At 43.9% G+C, this 17,190-nt stretch overlaps 1 protein-coding gene across 1 annotated transcript; it reads right to left on the bottom strand.

Moving 5' to 3' along the window:
- Nucleotides 1-205: 205 nt before the first annotated feature.
- LOC141110107 (indolethylamine N-methyltransferase-like) lies at nucleotides 206-16,143 on the bottom strand. Its single transcript, XM_073601324.1, has 3 exons — nucleotides 15,921-16,143; nucleotides 13,353-13,560; nucleotides 206-880 (listed from the first exon to the last, which is right to left on the bottom strand). The coding sequence occupies exons 1-3, from the start codon at nucleotides 16,066-16,068 to the stop codon at nucleotides 451-453; spliced, it is 786 nt and encodes a 261-aa protein (XP_073457425.1). The 5' UTR covers nucleotides 16,069-16,143; the 3' UTR covers nucleotides 206-450.
- Between the last annotated feature and the right edge of the window lie 1,047 nt (nucleotides 16,144-17,190).

Here is a 17,190-nt window from a genome sequence, read left to right as displayed (position 1 = left end):
ATGTCATTCGCTCTCTGCCCTCAGACACCGACCCCCTGCAGAAAGAGGGATGGGCAGAGAGGGTGTGTGGTCACATGACTGCATACTAAAACTACAAAGTAAGGTATACAAACAATTCCACTTGACAAAAAGACAAATAATTATGTCACATATACTTTAAAATCAGGATTTTATAACTCTCTGAAACTTGAAACTTGTACAAGAAATGGGGTAGTGTGGTTGTCACCGGGATAGGAAGGCATGGACAGCAACATTTTTACAAAAAAATGTAATTTTTTTTTGTTGCCCGTTTCCCTATTGGAGAGAAGAGTTGGCTTTAAATAAAGGCTTGTACCTTTCTCCCAAAGAAAAAATAAATAAGTTTTAGGAAATAGCAAATTGTATTAAATATTTTATTAATGTTCTAAGTTTGGTTCACCATGATGAGATGAGATCTCTGGGTTTTGGCTTTCAGGCTTCTTTTACTTTGCGAGCAAGGACATAACTCAAATGGCTGTAGTCAACTTTATCACTGGGCTCCACAGCTGTAATGACAGATGACTTTTCAATGACGAAGCCGGCTTTAATCACGAGTTCTTGTACTTCTGTCTCGTCCAAGGTCAGCATAAAGTAGCGATGGTGGCCCACCTTGTAGAAGGTCATGTTCAGCACCAGAAACAGCATCAGCTGGCCTCCAAGTTTCAGTCTGGATGTGAATCTCTCCAGGTTCCTAAGGAAGTCTTCCTTTGTTCTACTGATGGCATTTAATATCCATAGACTGAGGACACAATCCACCTGTGGCACAACCTCAGGATCCAGGCCATTGGTTTCATGGTTGTCCCACTTATAAACCCCTTTAACTACTTTTCTCACCTGGTCTTCCTTCTCCTTCCACCCTTGTCTGGAACAAGAAATCATGTCTGATAATAGCAATAGGAATCATTTGTACTATAACTGCTGGTTTTACTACTAACAGAGATACTACAATAGATGTCATTAGCTTTTTTTTTACTATTGTGATGTCTTCCACTACTATTAGTAATAGGGTTGTCCCGATACCACTTTTTCAGGACCGAGTACAAGTACCGATACTTTTTTCAAGTACTCGCCGATACCGATTACCGATACTTTTTTTTTAATGTCACGTGACAGTGTTTTTTTTTTTTTTTAACAGTGCTTTCTTTTTTTGGGGGGGGGGGGGGACGGTGTATGTGTTTTTTTTTAAATTTATTTACAATTTTTATTTTTTACAGTAATATTTTTTTTATTCTTTATTGCAATGTGTGTTTTTTTTTTTGTTATTTTTTTAACCAGCGCTGTTGGGGGGCTTTGGTGAGATATCAGGGGTCTTAACAGACCTCTGATATCTCCCCCTTGAGACAGAGAAAGAGACAGAGGATAGACATTCCCCAGTCCCTTTCTCTGCAGCCTCAGCTGCACTGAAAATGAATGGAGAGAAGACAGCGGCTCCTCTCCATTCATAAACTGACACATCGTAATCACAAGAGATTACAATGTTTCAGTTATGTGAATGGACAGAGTCAGCTGACTCTATCCATTCACAAAGCAAGGAGGAGGAGGACAGCACAACGGAGGGGACAGAGAAGGAAAGGGGTCGGCGGAACGGAGGGGACAGCGGAGAGGCACAGAGAAGGAGAGAGGAACGGAAGGGGACAGCAGAGAGGCACAGAGAAGGGGAGAGGAACGGAGGGGGACAGCGGAGAGGCACAGAGAAGGAGAGAGGAACAGAGGGGGACAGCGGAGAGGCACAGAGAAGGAGAGAGGAATGGAGGGGGACAGCGGAGAGACACAGAGAAGGAGAGAGGAACGGAGGGGGACAGCAGAGAGGCACAGAGAAGGAGAGAGGAACAGAGGGGGACAGCAGAGAGGCACAGAGAAGGAGAGAGGAACGGAGGGGGACAGCGGAGAGGCACAGAGAAGGAGAGAGGAACGGCAGAACGGAGGGGGACAGCGGAGAGGCACAGAGATGGAGAGAGGAATGGCGGAATGGAGGGGGACAGCGGAGAGGCACAGCAGAACGGAGGGGACAGCGGAGAGGCACAGCAGAACGGAGGGGACAGCGGAGAGGCACAGCAGAACGGAGGGGACAGCGGAGAGGCACAGCAGAACGGAGGGGACAGCGGAGGGGGACAGAGAAGGAGAGAGGAACGGCGGAACAGAGGGGGACAGAGGAACGGAGGGGGCATGGAGGAGGATGCAGTGACAGTCAGCGGTGACCGATCACCGCTGTATGTCACTAAAGGCGCTGAAAGCCGCTGGGGGAAAATCTTGTAACTCCCCCACGCTCCTGATCACAGCTGACTTCTAGGTATCGGGGGAAACGATACTAGTATCGGTATCGGGACAACCCTAATCAGTAATGATCCTACTACTTAAGCTGGCAATACTACTAATAATAGTGTACCACTACAACTTTACTGTTTTTGTATGCATATTCAACTGTAATCGCTACTAGTTGTAAGTTGATAATAGAATTACTTCTCCTCCTACTGCCACTACAGATAATATAATAATTTTTTTATTTCTATGATTACTTGCACTGCTGTTAGGACCATTGTACAAATAATGTCAGTAATGCTACTAATAATATGACCACATTACTGCTACTATTACTATTATTAGTTTTGCTTCTGCATTTACTACTAGTAGTACTAGTAGTAAAGGTGATAAAAGAACTGCTTCTCCCTCTCCTACTATGACATAATTCTGTATAATAGCTTTTTATTATTCCAATTACTTCTGCTACTATTAGTATTGATCTAACTAATAATGCTAGCCATATTACTACAAATATTATGCTACTTTTTCTTTTCTACTGTTGTTAATTCCAAAGTTTGATTACTACTAGAAGTAAAGATAAAAAAAAGACTACACCAGATAATGAATATATATATATATATATATATATATATATATATATATATATATATATATATATATATATATATATATATATTTTATTACTACAATTATTGTACTATTATTAAAATTGATCCAACTACTAATGCTAGCAATATTACTACAATTACACCTTTTTATTACTGTTATTACTAATGGGTATGTTGCTGTAGACACTACTATTCATAAAGGTAATAATAGTATTGCGTTTTCTCCTCCTACTACTACTACAGGTCATATAATAATAATATTTTTGTAGCACTATGATTACTGTTCCTACTATAAGTAATGATCCTACTACTAAGGAAGGCAGAAATACTAATAATACCCCCCCCCCCGGCCTTTCTTCTAGGTCTCGTGATGCTTCTCTTTGGCCAGTGAATGGTTACTGATGTACTGAAACTCCTGGGCATTCATTCCCAGCAACCATCTCTATTTTCAAAATGCCAAAAATAACCAGGGATGTTTACCATTCTAAGGAAAATTACTAGAAGCATGAGATAAAGTTTTTTTGGGGAAAAAATTCCTAGAAATAGTTTCAAAGTGGAAATTTAGTTCTTTTTTTACTGTTTCCAAATTTTAGGTTAAAAGAGCTTTTTTGTTGCATATGTTTGCAAATGTATGTAAAGCCACAATGTTACATCAAGGCACCTCTGCGAAGTGCAAAAACTCGGAACTATTGTGTTGCTATGGCTATGTTGGTGATTTTTTATAGCTTAGATATAAATGAATTAGTTACATGTGTTGTGTTTGGAAAATAAAGCTCTACTGATATGTTGGACTGGTTTATAAGCTCCTTACAGGAAATGAGGTCTCAGAAAATAGGCAGAGTGATAGGGAAGACAAAGAAGGAACACTTTTTCTGGAGGCAGAGGAGGACAGAGTTGTTTTGAACACAAAAAACAAATAGAGAAGCACATCTAAGTGCAGACTGTTTAAAAGCTTTTTATTAAAAAATAAAAAGGTGCCAAATGGCAACTCACATAGCAAGGTAAGTATTAGGCTCATCAATCAAAGTAAGCCCGGGACGCTGTGTAGAACAAAATGCTGAGGAGCTGCCAGGGTCCGCTGCCATGCCGTGAGATGTTTAGGGAAGCCGGCCAAACACTTCCAAGATGTCGCTGTAATGCACACGTGATGACGTCACTGGAGTACCAGCACCATCTTGGAAATGTCTGGTCGGCTTCCTTAAACATCTGACAGTGTGGCAGCAGACCCTGGCAGCGGACCCTGGCAGGTCCTCAGTGGCTTGTTCCACACAGCGTGTTAGACTTACTTTGATTGATGAGACTAATACTTACCCTGCTACATGAGTAGCCATTAGCAGACATTTCAACCTGCAAAAAGTGGTTAAGGGGAACCCAGTGCCAAAATAAAAAAAATGTCGTAAGGGTACCCCCCAAAATCCATATCAGGCCCTTCAGGTCTGGTATGGATTGTAAGGGGAACCCCGTGCCCAAATTTTTGAAAATAATGGCATGGTATGAATTTTAAGGGGAACCCCGTGGCAAAAAAAAAATGGCGTGGGGGACCCCAAAATCCATATTAGACACTTATCTGAGCATGCAACCTGGCAGGCTGCAGGAAAAAGGGGGGGGGAAGAGAGAGAGCGCCCCCCTCCTGAACCATACCAGGCCACATGCCCTCAACATGGGGAGGGTGCTTTGCGGTCCCCATGGCCCCATGTCCCCCCCAAAGCACATTGTGGGTGTAATGCAAGATAGAATGATTGGGCGCCAGTCACCTTTTGAATGCAAGAAAAGGAGATTTATTGTGTCTTAACAGAACTGGGGGAGAGAAGGTTAGGGCCAGGACACCCTTAGGCAGATGCAATGGTAATTGTCAGACTCCGAGACAAAATAATAGGCAGACTGCTATACAGGTGGAGGGCATTTAAGCTGGATGTAGCAACTGTATTTGTATAACTACTGTCTCCTATGGCAATTGAACTTGCAACAGTTAATAGAGATCTGTACACGTAACTCATAACAACTCGTTTTAGATCTTCACCCACATCTCACAGCATCCTACTTTAAATCTTCACTCTCTGAGCTCTCGGTCTCTCACTAGACTTCAAGATCCCAGTCATCACTGGATCCCCTAACTAAGCTCTTCCACAGCTAACCCACTGTATACTCCTCAAGCGTCACCCCTGCTAACCTGCTGGGTACCTGGCTTGGCACTCTGCTGAAGCTTTCCCACTTCATCACTGTCCCCGGCTGGTGAAAAGGCTGCTCTGGTACTTCTTCAAACTTCCATGCACTGGCCTCTGATAACAGGAATGAGGATCCCTTGCTGGTGACTATTCCTCCCTTTACCTCTGGCCTTGATCAACACTAGCCCCTGGTGACAGGAGTGGTCGTCTCTTATAGCAACTGCTTCTCCCTCACCGCTGGCAACGATCCAGTTCCCCCGTCTGGTGGAACCTCTGCAACTTTTTTGAGCTTCCAGCCTGAAGCCCCAACCCCACGCTGCTTCTCTCAAACCTGGATAGGCCTCTAACTGCCTAGCAGCCAGGTGCTCCCAGGATAGGCCTTCTGCCCTAGCAACCCAGGGCCTTGTAACACACGTCCACCCAGACAGCTGTACAGATGGCACAGAACTCCGATCACCTGACTCCTCCTGAATAAATAGGCTCTCCCAGCATGCCAAGGGACCAAAGAAATCCCTGCCAATTGGCTGAAACAACCCATTCACTCCTGATCTGAATTCACTATGCCCTCATCATTCTAATGCCACAGGCAACAATGCCACCTAGTGACAGAAGAGAGAAGTGCATCAAATCCAGAGTTAGGGAAAGAACCAGTGCACCCCCTATCAATCAGCCAGGCTAGTTATCAGCTAGCCACCTAAATTGGTTAGCAACCCTGCCTACTATCAGGGTGCTACATATGCTATAAATTTCTGTTTACTAAAAGCATTACTACACTACAGAGTTTTAATAGCTTCCTTGGCTTATATTGCAAAGTGGATGTAAACCCTCACATATACCCAGTGAAGTGAACAGCCTTAGATGATACACAGAGATTAAATAAATCTTCCTTCATAAGTTTTACATGTATATCTGCTGTCTTCAGCTTTATATGCAGTTTTAAAAAAGTGCACGTCCTGTTAGAATTTTCTCTACCTGATTCACCTGTGGGTGTGGATTCTTGCCATACACTGAGAGACAGCTGATTGGAGGAAAGACACACACCCCCACTCCACATAGACCGAGACGTGCAGAGCTGTGCTGTGAATAGACCAGCTCTCTGCTAATCTATTTATAGCACCCTCCCTGACATAAAATTGTTTTATCACAGTTGACAGAGAACTTGTCAGAAGTTATCATGCTGATAACAGAAGAACAGAGCAGGAGAAAGCCACGGGACTTAGGAATTTGAAGAAAGATAAGAAAACACTGCAGATATATGTACCCAGCTCTCATTTTATGAATCGGGTTTACATCCACTTTAAAGTGGTAGTAAAGCCTGCTTGGTTATTTTTACCTACAGGTAAGCCTATGGCCTACCTGTAGGAAAAAGAATATCTCCTTAACGTGCACTGTTTAGGAGATATTCGCCCTGAATATAGCCAATTGCGTCACCGGCGCATATGGTCTGAAGTCCAGCATACCTTGCCAGATCTTCAGAGCTTTGTGTCGGAAACCAAGGGTTCCTGCGTGCATGCACGGGAGTGATATAATTGCGGCTGTAGCCAATCACATAGCCAAAATGCACAAACCCAGAATAAAGACCAGGGGAAGATGTCAGCCCTCTCAGCGGTGACAGCACAGCACTGAAGGGCTTCATTCCCAGTATTTCATAATGTGGCATGCAATGCATACTAGCAAACTATGCAGTTGCCTCACAGGTGCTTTAAAAAAAAAAAAAAATTAAAACAACCGCCGGTTTACTACCACTTTAATAGACACCAAGCAAAACAACTATATGAGCTTCCAATTAGGGATATATATACATATATATATATATATACACTACCGTTCAAAAGTTTGGGGTCACATTGAAATGTCCTTATTTTTGAAGGAAAAGCACTGTACTTTTAAATGAAGCTAACTTTAAACTAGTCCTAACTTTAAACAAATATACTCTATACATTGCTAATGTGGTAAATGACTATTCTAACTGCAAATGTCTAGTTTTTGGTGCAATATCTACATAGGTGTATAGAGGCCCATTTCCAGCAACTATCACTCCAGTGTTCTAATGGTACAATGTGTTTGCTCATTGGCTCAGAAGGCTAATTGATGATTAGCAAACCCTTGTGCAATCATGTTCACACATCTAAAAACAGTCTAGCTCCTTCCAGAAGCTACAAAACTGACCTTCCTGTGAGCAGATTGAGTTTCTGGAGCATCACATTTGTGGGGTCAATTAAACGCTCAAAATGGCCAGAAAAAGAGAACTTTCATCTGAAACTCGACAGTCTATTCTTGTTCTTAGAAATGAAGGCTATTCCATGCGAGAAATTGCAAAGAAATTGAAGATTTCCTACAACGGTGTGTACTACCCCCTTCAGAGGACAGCACAAACAGGCTCTAACCAGAGTAGAAAAAGAAGTGGGAGGCCGCGTTGCACAACTAAGCAAGAAGATAAGCACATTAGAGTCTCTAGTTTGAGAAACAGACGCCTCACAGGTCCCCAACTGGCATCTTCATTAAATAGTACCCGCAAAACACCAGTGTCAACATCTACAGTGAAGAGGCGGCTGCGGGATTTTGGGCTTCAGGGCAGAGTGGCAAAGAAAAAGCCATATCTGAGACTGGCCAATAAAAGAAAAAGATTAAGATGGGCAAAAGAACACAGACATTGGACAGAGGAAGACTGGAAAAAAGTGTTGTGGACGGATGAATCCAAGTTTGAGGTGTTTGGATCACAAAGAAGAACGTTTGTGAGACGCAGAACAAATGAAAAGATGCTGGAAGAATGCCTGACGCCATCTGTTAAGCATGGTGGAGGTAATGTGATGGTCTGGGGTTGCTTTGGTGCTGGTAAGGTGGGAGCTTTGTACAGGGTAAAAGGGATTCTGAATAAGGAAGGCTATCACTCCATTTTGCAACGCCATGCCATACCCAGTGGACAGCGCTTGATTGGAGCCAATTTCATCCTACAACAGGACAATGACCCTAAACACACCTCCAAATTGTGCAAGAACTATTTACAGCAGAAGCAGGCAGCTGGTATTCTATCGGTAATGGAGTGGCCAGCACAGTCACCAGATCTGAACCCCATTGAGCTGTTGTGGGAGCAGCTTGACCGTATGGTACGCCAGAAGTGCCCATCCAACCAATCCAACTTGTGGGAGCTGCTTCTAGAAGCGTGGGGTGCAATTTCTCCAGCTTACCTCAATAAATTAACAGCTAGAATGCCAAAGGTGTGCAATGCTGTAATTGCTGCAAAAGGAGGATTCTTTGATGAAAGCAAAGTTTGATGTAAAAACAATGTTATTTCAAATACAAATCATTATTTCTAACCTTGTCAATGTCTTGACTCTATTTTCTATTCATTTCACAACGTATGGTGGTGAATAAGTGTGACTTTTCATGGAAAACACAAAATTGTTTGGGTGACCCCAAACTTTTGAACGGTAGTGTATATATATATATATATATATATATATATATATATATATATATATATATACATTATATTGCCAAAAGTATTGGGACGTCTGCCTTTACACACAGATGAACTTTAATGGCATCCCAGTCTTAGTCCGTAGGGTTCAACATTGCGTTGGCCCACCTTTTGCAGCTATAACAGCTTCAACTCTTCTGGGAAGGTTGTCCACAAGGTTTAGGAGTGTGTCTATAGGAATATTTGACCATTCTTCCAGAAGTGCATTTGTGAGGTCAGGACCTGAAGTGGACAAGAAGGCCTGGCTCGCCGTCTCCGCTCTAATTTATCTGAAAGGTGTTCTATTGGGTTGAGGTCAGGACTCTGTGCAGGTCAGTCAAGTTCCTCCACCCCAAACTCACTCATCAATGTCTTTATGGACCTTGCTTTGTGCACTGGTGACACCTTAAGATTTTCCTTCACTGGAACTAAGGTGCCAAGCCCAACCCCTGAAAAACAACCCCACATCATAATCCCCCCCTCCACCAAATGAATAGGACCAGTGCACAAAGCAAGGTCCATAAAGACATGGATCAGCAAATTTGGGGTGGAGGAACTTAACTGGCCTGCTGTGTTGCGTTTGATATAAATATGATTTTTCTATAAGACTAATAGCATTCTGGTTTCACAGACACAGAACTTTTCAAACAAATGCCGTTGGATACAATGGGAATGTAGATACCATTGTATTCAATTGACAGTTTGAACAGGCTATTGTCTCTATAGCTACATTAAACAGGTAAGAGAGGGTCTCTCATACTGAAAGTATGACTTGTAGACGGTTGTTATGGAAAACAACCTGAGCTATATAAAGGTTGCCAGGCATAAGCTGAAACCACTCAACATGGATTAACACCAAAAGCCACTCATCATGCATTGGAACCAAGGACACTCGAATCTGTCCCAGCCAAGAAGAAGGTGTCTGATCTCCAGAAGCAACGGAGATCATGAACACACAGTAACCGGAGTTAAGTAACTTTTAAGCATACTTTTATTGTGTATAGACCATAGTTTCTGCTTATTTGCTAGGCATCTTACTATAGATATCTGTCAGTCTTGTATATTGTAATAGTTTTGTATGTACAGCATTTTTGTATAGTAAAACACATTTACACACTGCAGAGGTCTCAGCTTCCTTGCTTATACTACAAAGTAACCTTACTAGATAGACGCAAGCAAAACACCTGCACAATCCGATAGAACACCTTTGGGATGAATTAGAGTGCAAACTGCGAGCCAGGCCTTCTCGTCCAACATCAGAGCCTGACCTCAGAAATACACTTCTGGAAGAATGGTCAAACATCCCCATAGACACACTTCTAAACCTTGTGGACAGCCTTCCCAGAAGAGTCGAAGCTGTTATAGGGTGGGCCAACTCAATATTGAACCCTACGGACTAAAGGCCCATACACACAATAGGACTTTTTGACAACAAACATGCAAATTAGCTGTTTTAAGGCAACATCCTATTGTGTGTACGCTCCATCGGACAAACTTTCCGGCATCAAAAGTCCTATGGTGCAAAATCCTATCGTGTGTACACAAATCCATAGGACTTTGCTCCAAAGTACAAACACGCATGCTCAGAACCAATGCAAAAGATCAGACAACAATACAGAAGTTGACCAAAGGGTGGTGGTAAAGAGCTGAAAAACCACGTGATTTGGTGAAAGTTGGCTGAAAAAGTCCTGCCGTGTGTATGCTTAATTCGTTTATGGCCGATGCCCTTTGTACAAAAATCCACTGGAAAGCTTGTACAAAGTGTGTATGGGCCTTAAGACTGGGATGACATGAAAGTTCATGTGTGTGTAAAGGCAGGCGTCCCAATACTTTTGGCAATATAGTGTATATAATACAGTATATACAGGGGCGTAACTACCACCATAACGACCCATGCAGGCGCTATGGGGCCCGCAACCGAGTGGGGCCCAGTGAGGATGAGAGCACCGCCGGCACAGTCTCCCAGCCAGGGGAAGAGAGAGGAGAGAAAGAGGCAAGCTGTCCGTATCAGCAGAGAGCTGAATTGCCCGATGTAATAGCTTTCATTAGAACTTCCAGTGTTCCCGGGGCTCACGTCACATAGCTCCACCTCTTGGCCCGGCGCTTTTGATAGACAAAACGCTGTTCCAATGCAGGACATGTGACGTCATCAAAGGCATTGGGCCAAGAGGTGGGGCTATGTGACGATGAGCCCCGAGAAGACGGAAAATTCAAATGAAAGCTATTACAGCGGGCAATCCCGCTCTCTGCTGATCCGGGTGGCTTGCCTCTTCCTCTGCATAGGTGAGGCTGTATGGGGCACAGGTCACACTGTATGGGGCACAGGTCACGCTGTATGGGGCACAGGTCACACTGTATGGGGCACAGGTCATGCTGTATAGGGCACAGGCAGACCAGGCTGTATGGGGCACAGGTCACGCTGTATGGGGCACAGGTCACGCTGTATGGGGCACAGGTCACGCTGCATTGGGCACAGTTCACGTTGCATGGGGCACAGGTCACGCTGCATGGGGCACAGGTCATGCTGCATTGGGCACAGGTCACGTTGTATGGGGCACAGGTCACGCTGCATGGGGCACAGGTCACGCTGTATGGGGCACAGGTCATGCTGTATGGGGCACAGGTCACGCTGTATTGGGCACAGGTCACGCTGCATTGTGCCCAGGTCACGCTGTATGTGGCACAACTCACGCTGCATTGACACTAGGGGGGGGGGGCTGTTTGCAGGGGGGCCCCATACAACATTTTGCTATGGGGCCCTGCTATTTCTAGTTACGCCCCTGAGTATATATATATATATATATATATATATATATATATATATATATATATATAATTATATATATATATATATATATATATATATATATATTAAAAACACACACACATGGCAATGCATTGTAAAAAGCCTGATAAAGGGACCTAAGAGATCCCAAAAGCTTGCCTTTTTAATAAGGAACGTCACTCCTGTGGGTTATTTTGCTCTTAATCCCTTCTTACCTGGTCTGTTGGGTTGAGGTATAATAACCTAGTCACCAGCCCAGCAAATCCAGTGCTGTCATGTGGTCATCTGCTGAAACCTGCCACACTCCGGGTCATTCTTTGCCATCCTCCTTGTGACATCATCAGGGGATGCTTGTCTCTTAATGGTTCTAGCAGTTGGCCTCCTGATGATGCCCAGGCATGTACTGGCCATCGGGACTACCGGGAGATTCCCGGTGGGCCGATGGCTCAGTGGGCCAGTCAGGTGCGGTCCTGGAGCCGCTCCTCTCTGACAGTGAGTGATCGCAATTTCACTCCTGTCAGGAGGAGCTGCTTCCATCACCTGCTGGAGAGAGCATTAGGCGTTATGCTCCCTCCAGCCTGCAGGGGGAGATAGACCAGCAGCAGACTTTCCTTCCTCTCTCCCCTATCACACATGACTGGAAAGAGGAAAGAGAAGCTGCCTTCAAAACGGTGAGTACATGTGAAGGGCTTCTGATGGGGACACACTGATGTGAAGGGAGCTGCTGGTGGGGACTCTCTGATGGGGACTCTGATGTGAAGTGGGCTGCTGGTGGGGACTCTGATGTGAAGGGAGCTGCTGATGGGGACTCTGATGTGAAGGGAGGTGCTGATGGGGACTCTCTGATGTAAGGGGGATTCTGTTGGGGACACTCTGATGTAAGGGGGGTGCTGTTGGGGACACTCTGATGTAAGGGGGATGCTGTTGGGGACACTCTGATGTAAGGGTGCGCTGTTGAGGACACTCTGATGTAAGGGGGGCGCTGTTGGGGACACTTTGATGTAAGGGGGGCGCTGTTGGGGACACTTTGATGTAAGGGGGGCGCTGTTGGGAACACTCTGATGTAAGGGGGATGCTGTTGGGGACACTCTGATGTAAGGGTGCGCTGTTGGGGACACTCTGATGTAAGGGGGCGCTGTTGGGGACACTCTGATGTAAGGGGGATGCTGTTGGGGACACTCTGATGTAAGGGGGGCGCTGTTGGGGACACTTTGATGTAAGGGGGGCGCTGTTGGGGACACTTTGATGTAAGAGGGGGCGCTGTTGGGGACACTTTGATGTAAGGGGGGTGCTGTTGGGGACACTTTGATGTAAGGGGGACGCTGTTGGGGACACTCTGATGTAAGGGGGACGCTGTTGGGGACACTCTGATGTAAGGGGGGCGCTGTTGGGGACACTCTGATGTAAGGGGGATGCTGTCTGGGACACTCAAAGTTAAAGTGGGCCAGTCATGAGGAAGTCCAGGGCCAAATTTTTGTCCCAGTCCAGCCCTGATGATGCCCATGTCATATGTATCCCAGGACACTTTGGGGCTATGTTGAACACACTGTACTTGCTCAATGTAGTATCATCAGGAGGCCAGCTGGTAGGACCTTTAAAAGACAAGCAGCCTCCTGATGACGTCAGGCTTTGGGTGAGGGGGACATCAATCTGTTTAGGCAAGAAAACTGAAAATGTGAGCTGAGCTCTGAACAAAAAAGGATAACCCACCTACATTTTTTTTTTTTTTTGCGATTTGTGCAATGACCTAAAGATGTAAAGGTTTGCATTTAAACTTATTGATGACTAACACAGTACAAGAACCTACAACTGCAATGAATCTATTTAACGCAGTCATGCCTTGGAGGTAGCTGCATCCTACTTAAAGGTACAACACACAGTAGTTATGTAGGGGCTGGCAGATGGAACCACAAGGCTTGTCAGGGATGGCAGCCATCCAACACACCTAAAAGGGATTAGTGAATGGAAAAAATATACAGCTCTTCCCAATTAAATGGTGGGCCTTGGTGACCAAATCATATTCTTCTCTGATGTTCCCCTAATGTAAAGCATACCTGTTACCCTCAAGATGGCAGACTCGTTTGGCAGAATGTGACCAATCAGTGGCTTTGATGTCATTGTCCAGCCATTGCTTGAAGTGTTTGAAGCTGGAATCATTCATCTGTACAACATAGATCTCTTTGTAAATATTGCTGACTGAAAAGAGTTGGTAGATTATGGACCCCATACTGTTATCAAGTACCTTGTCTCCTTTCAGCTGCCCTGTGGGGAAAAACAACAATAAAACCACAAACCTTTTACAGCTGAACTCTAGGCAGATTTAATAAAAACACAAATTAATGCAGATCTGTATTTATTTATATATATAATTTAACATATTACTTTCAGCTGTCTGTTGGTAAAACAGCAACAGCATGATATATATACAGTATATATTTATAGTAAAAGACGGGGCCAATGCTTCAATGCAATTCTTCTTTACTCCGATATTCAATCCAAAATGTACAAAATGCAAGCCACTGTACAGTTGCGAGCATCACTGCTCTTCATCAGGCTTATTTGGCTGTGCGTGGCCAAATAAGCCTGATGAAGAACAGTGATGCTCGCAACTGTACAGTGGCTTGCATTTTGTACATTTTGGATTGAATATCGGAGTAAAGAAGAATTGCATTGAAGCATTGGCCCCGTCTTTTACTTTATTTTCATATTGGTGGAGCAGTGGGAGTCCACCCTGTGCTTTGATCTAAACATCCTGAAAGAAAAGAAGGTAACCCACCCATTGATTGTTATATTTATATATGTATATATATATATATATATATATATATATATATATATATATATATATATATATATATATATATATATATATATGTCATTAAATGTGTTTATATAATGCAAGCCTTGTAAATACATAATTTTAACTGCAAGCCTCTTGCAGTCCAGGTAGCAGAGATCAGACTACAAGAGGGAGAAATGGCAAAAGTAGCCAATTCGTTTGCTGCAGTGCTCGTGTACTAGCATATGCAGTTAATACAGAGAAAGGCAAAAAAGCCCTCATAAAGCATGGCCCAGTCTTATTAGCAGTTGGATACTTTCTAAGTCAACATAATACAGTATTGTTTCTTGCAAACATTAGAAAATTTGATATGTTTAGAAGCACACCCAGGTCTTTTTTTAATCAGTTTAATGATAAGAATCAGCTCATGTGAAAGACTATTTTTCAAGCCTTTACAGTAAAGAGCACTTACCATGTGGATGATCCACCAGGACACCAAGGGACTACTCTATCACTGATTCATGCAATTTTATTTTCCTTAGGTTGATCCACTTTTCGGATGTTGGTGGGGTGGTTGGCGACAGGGTATTCACAGAATCCCCCCCATTCCTCCTTCTAGCACAAATCACCCCTCCATTCCTCCTTCTGGGGGGGGGGGGTTATGAAGCCCTGTAAGAACGATCCTTCTGCTGTATGGAGGAGCGCTCCACTGACAGGATGGGAGAGAGCACAGAGAGCCCGCACATCCTCCAGGCTGTCTAGCACAAATCTCCCCATCCATTCCTCCTTCTAGCACAACCCCCCCCCTATTCCTCCTTCTAGCACAAATCCCCCCCTTCCATTCCCCTTTTAGCACAAATGTCCCCCTTCATTCCTCCTTCTAGCACAAATCCCCCCCCCCCATCCATCTAGCACAACCCGCCCCCTCCATTCCTACTTCTAGCACAAATACCCCCATCCATTCCTCCTTCTAGCACAAATCCCCCCTCCATTCCTACTTCTAGCACAAGTGTCCCCCTTCATTCCTCCTTCTGGCAAAAATCCCAACCCCCCTTCCATCTAGCACAACCCCCCCCCCTCCATTCCTCCTTCTAGCACAACCCCCCCTTCCATTCCCCCTTTTAGCACAAATGTCCCCTTTTATTCTTCCTTCTAGCACAAATCCCCCCCCCCTTCCATCTAGCACATCTCCCCCCCCCCCCCCATTCCTCCTCCTAGCACAAATCCCCCCAACCATTCCTCATTCTAGCACAAATCTCCCTCTTCATTCCTTCTTCTAGCACAAAGCCCCCCATCCATTCCTCCTTCTAGCACAAATCCCCCCCCCTTCCATTCTTACTTCTAGCACAAATCCCCCTCCATTCCTCCTACTAGCACAAATCCCCCTACTTCATTCCTTCTTCTACCACAAATTCCCCTTCCCCCATTACCCTTTCCATCATAAACAACCCCCCAGCACCCTCCTCCACAAGCCTATTAGTTTAGCACAAATGTCCCCCTTCATTCTTCCTTCTAGCACAAATCCCCCCCCCCCTTCCATTCCCTCTTTTAGCACAAATGTCCCCCTTCATTCCTCCTTCTAGCACAAATCCCCCCCCCTATCAATTTTACCAATTCACAGCTATTTTTACAGGCTTTCTATGAAATTGTGGATGGTTGGGAACCCTCAGTGCTGACCATTTGGCCACTGTGCCTTCTTAGCTGAGCTTTTATGCATTGATATACATTACATTACCTGTAGAAGCCATCTCATGGATGATCATTACATTACCTGTGGAAGACATCTCAGGGATGATCATTACATTACCTGTGGAAGCCATCTCATGAATGATCATTACATTACCTGTGGAAGCCATCTCATGGATGATCCTTGTAGGAAAGCCCATGCTTTGTTCGATTATACTGATCTTCCCATGGGAAAAATGAGTATTAACAAACTCCTTGGCATCAAAATCATCATCGTGATAATGCTTGTGAATGGTATCTGACATTTTCTACACTGGATTTTCGCTGGGTAGGTGTCCTACTCCTTCAAATGACCGTCACCCTTTATATATCCATGGAATATAGAGGTTTCAGTTCAATCACAACCATCACACTTCTTTTGTCAATATTGTGGTATTTGACAGCTGAGACAAATAAAAACATCAAGATGAACAGGACCAGCCTTGGGATATTTAGCACCCTGTGAAAAATTTAGCACGGAACCTTCAGTATATGAACCGAATCTTGAACAGTCTCCTTGTAATCGTTGCCATTTAAGCTGACACCAAAAAACAAGTATCCTAGTGCATAGAATCCCACCATTCCTCCCAAATGACACCAGTCTATGGATGAGAGTAGTAGGAACATGGGGTTGTCAGCTCTTTTGGGGCATACGGTCAAATATTTTTGCTCTGTCAAGCAATATGCCCTATGTCATTATTATATAATTATAAGAAATAAAAGCAGAGCCAAATAGCACAAGGCCTGTTGGAGATACAACAACTTTCAGCTTAGCCTATTGACTGCAGTTCACAAACAGGACACAAGATGTCGCTAATGCTCAGTGATATGCTATGCTATGCATTTTTCTATGATGTGTTGTATTTCCTATACATAATGTACTTGTTGGCTTCTTTTTCCTGTCTGTGTTCTTCTAATGCCCCGTACACACAGTCAGACATTGATCGGACATTCCGACAACAAAATGCTAGGATTTTTTCCGACGGATGTTGGCTCAAACTTGTTTTGCGTACACACGGTCGCACAAAGTATTTAATGTATTTAATGTGTGCTAATATATTGTATTTCTTTCCTCATTCCCTAATTACCATGATTGGAATATGCTGTGAATGTCCCCTTTGTCCTCATGCATGCTGGATTTTTAGATAATTAATTTTTTAGGTCCTTCATACAGATTGTCCTTCACTAACCTCCCCAGAATGCTTTACGGGCCCTATATTCACCGCATGTAGTCACTTAAAACAATGGATTTTATCAGCTCCATAGTAGTGCTTTACCCCAAACACCCCCTAAAATGTTTTGAAATGTTATTTTAGCTTTAAAATCAGGAAGAGTGGCAGAGGCTTATTTTTTGTGGTGTCCCCAAATCATTTTTAGTAACCCTCCCT

Source organism: Aquarana catesbeiana, linkage group LG10, assembly GCF_042186555.1.
Source record: "Aquarana catesbeiana isolate 2022-GZ linkage group LG10, ASM4218655v1, whole genome shotgun sequence".
NCBI classification, from domain to species: Eukaryota; Metazoa; Chordata; class Amphibia; order Anura; family Ranidae; genus Aquarana; species Aquarana catesbeiana.
This window is presented reverse-complemented; position numbering and strand designations above follow the sequence as displayed.

Coding starts and splice junctions, on each gene's coding strand:
- LOC141110107 (XM_073601324.1), bottom strand. CDS start 16,068: ATGTCAGATACCATTCACAAGCATTATCACGATGATGATTTTGATGCC. Junction 13,561..15,920: donor CCATGAGATGGCTTCCACAG/GTAATGTAATGA, acceptor TTTTCCCCACAG/GGCAGCTGAAAGGAGACAAG. Junction 881..13,352: donor TGCCATCTTGAGGGTAACAG/GTATGCTTTACA, acceptor TTCTTGTTCCAG/ACAAGGGTGGAAGGAGAAGG.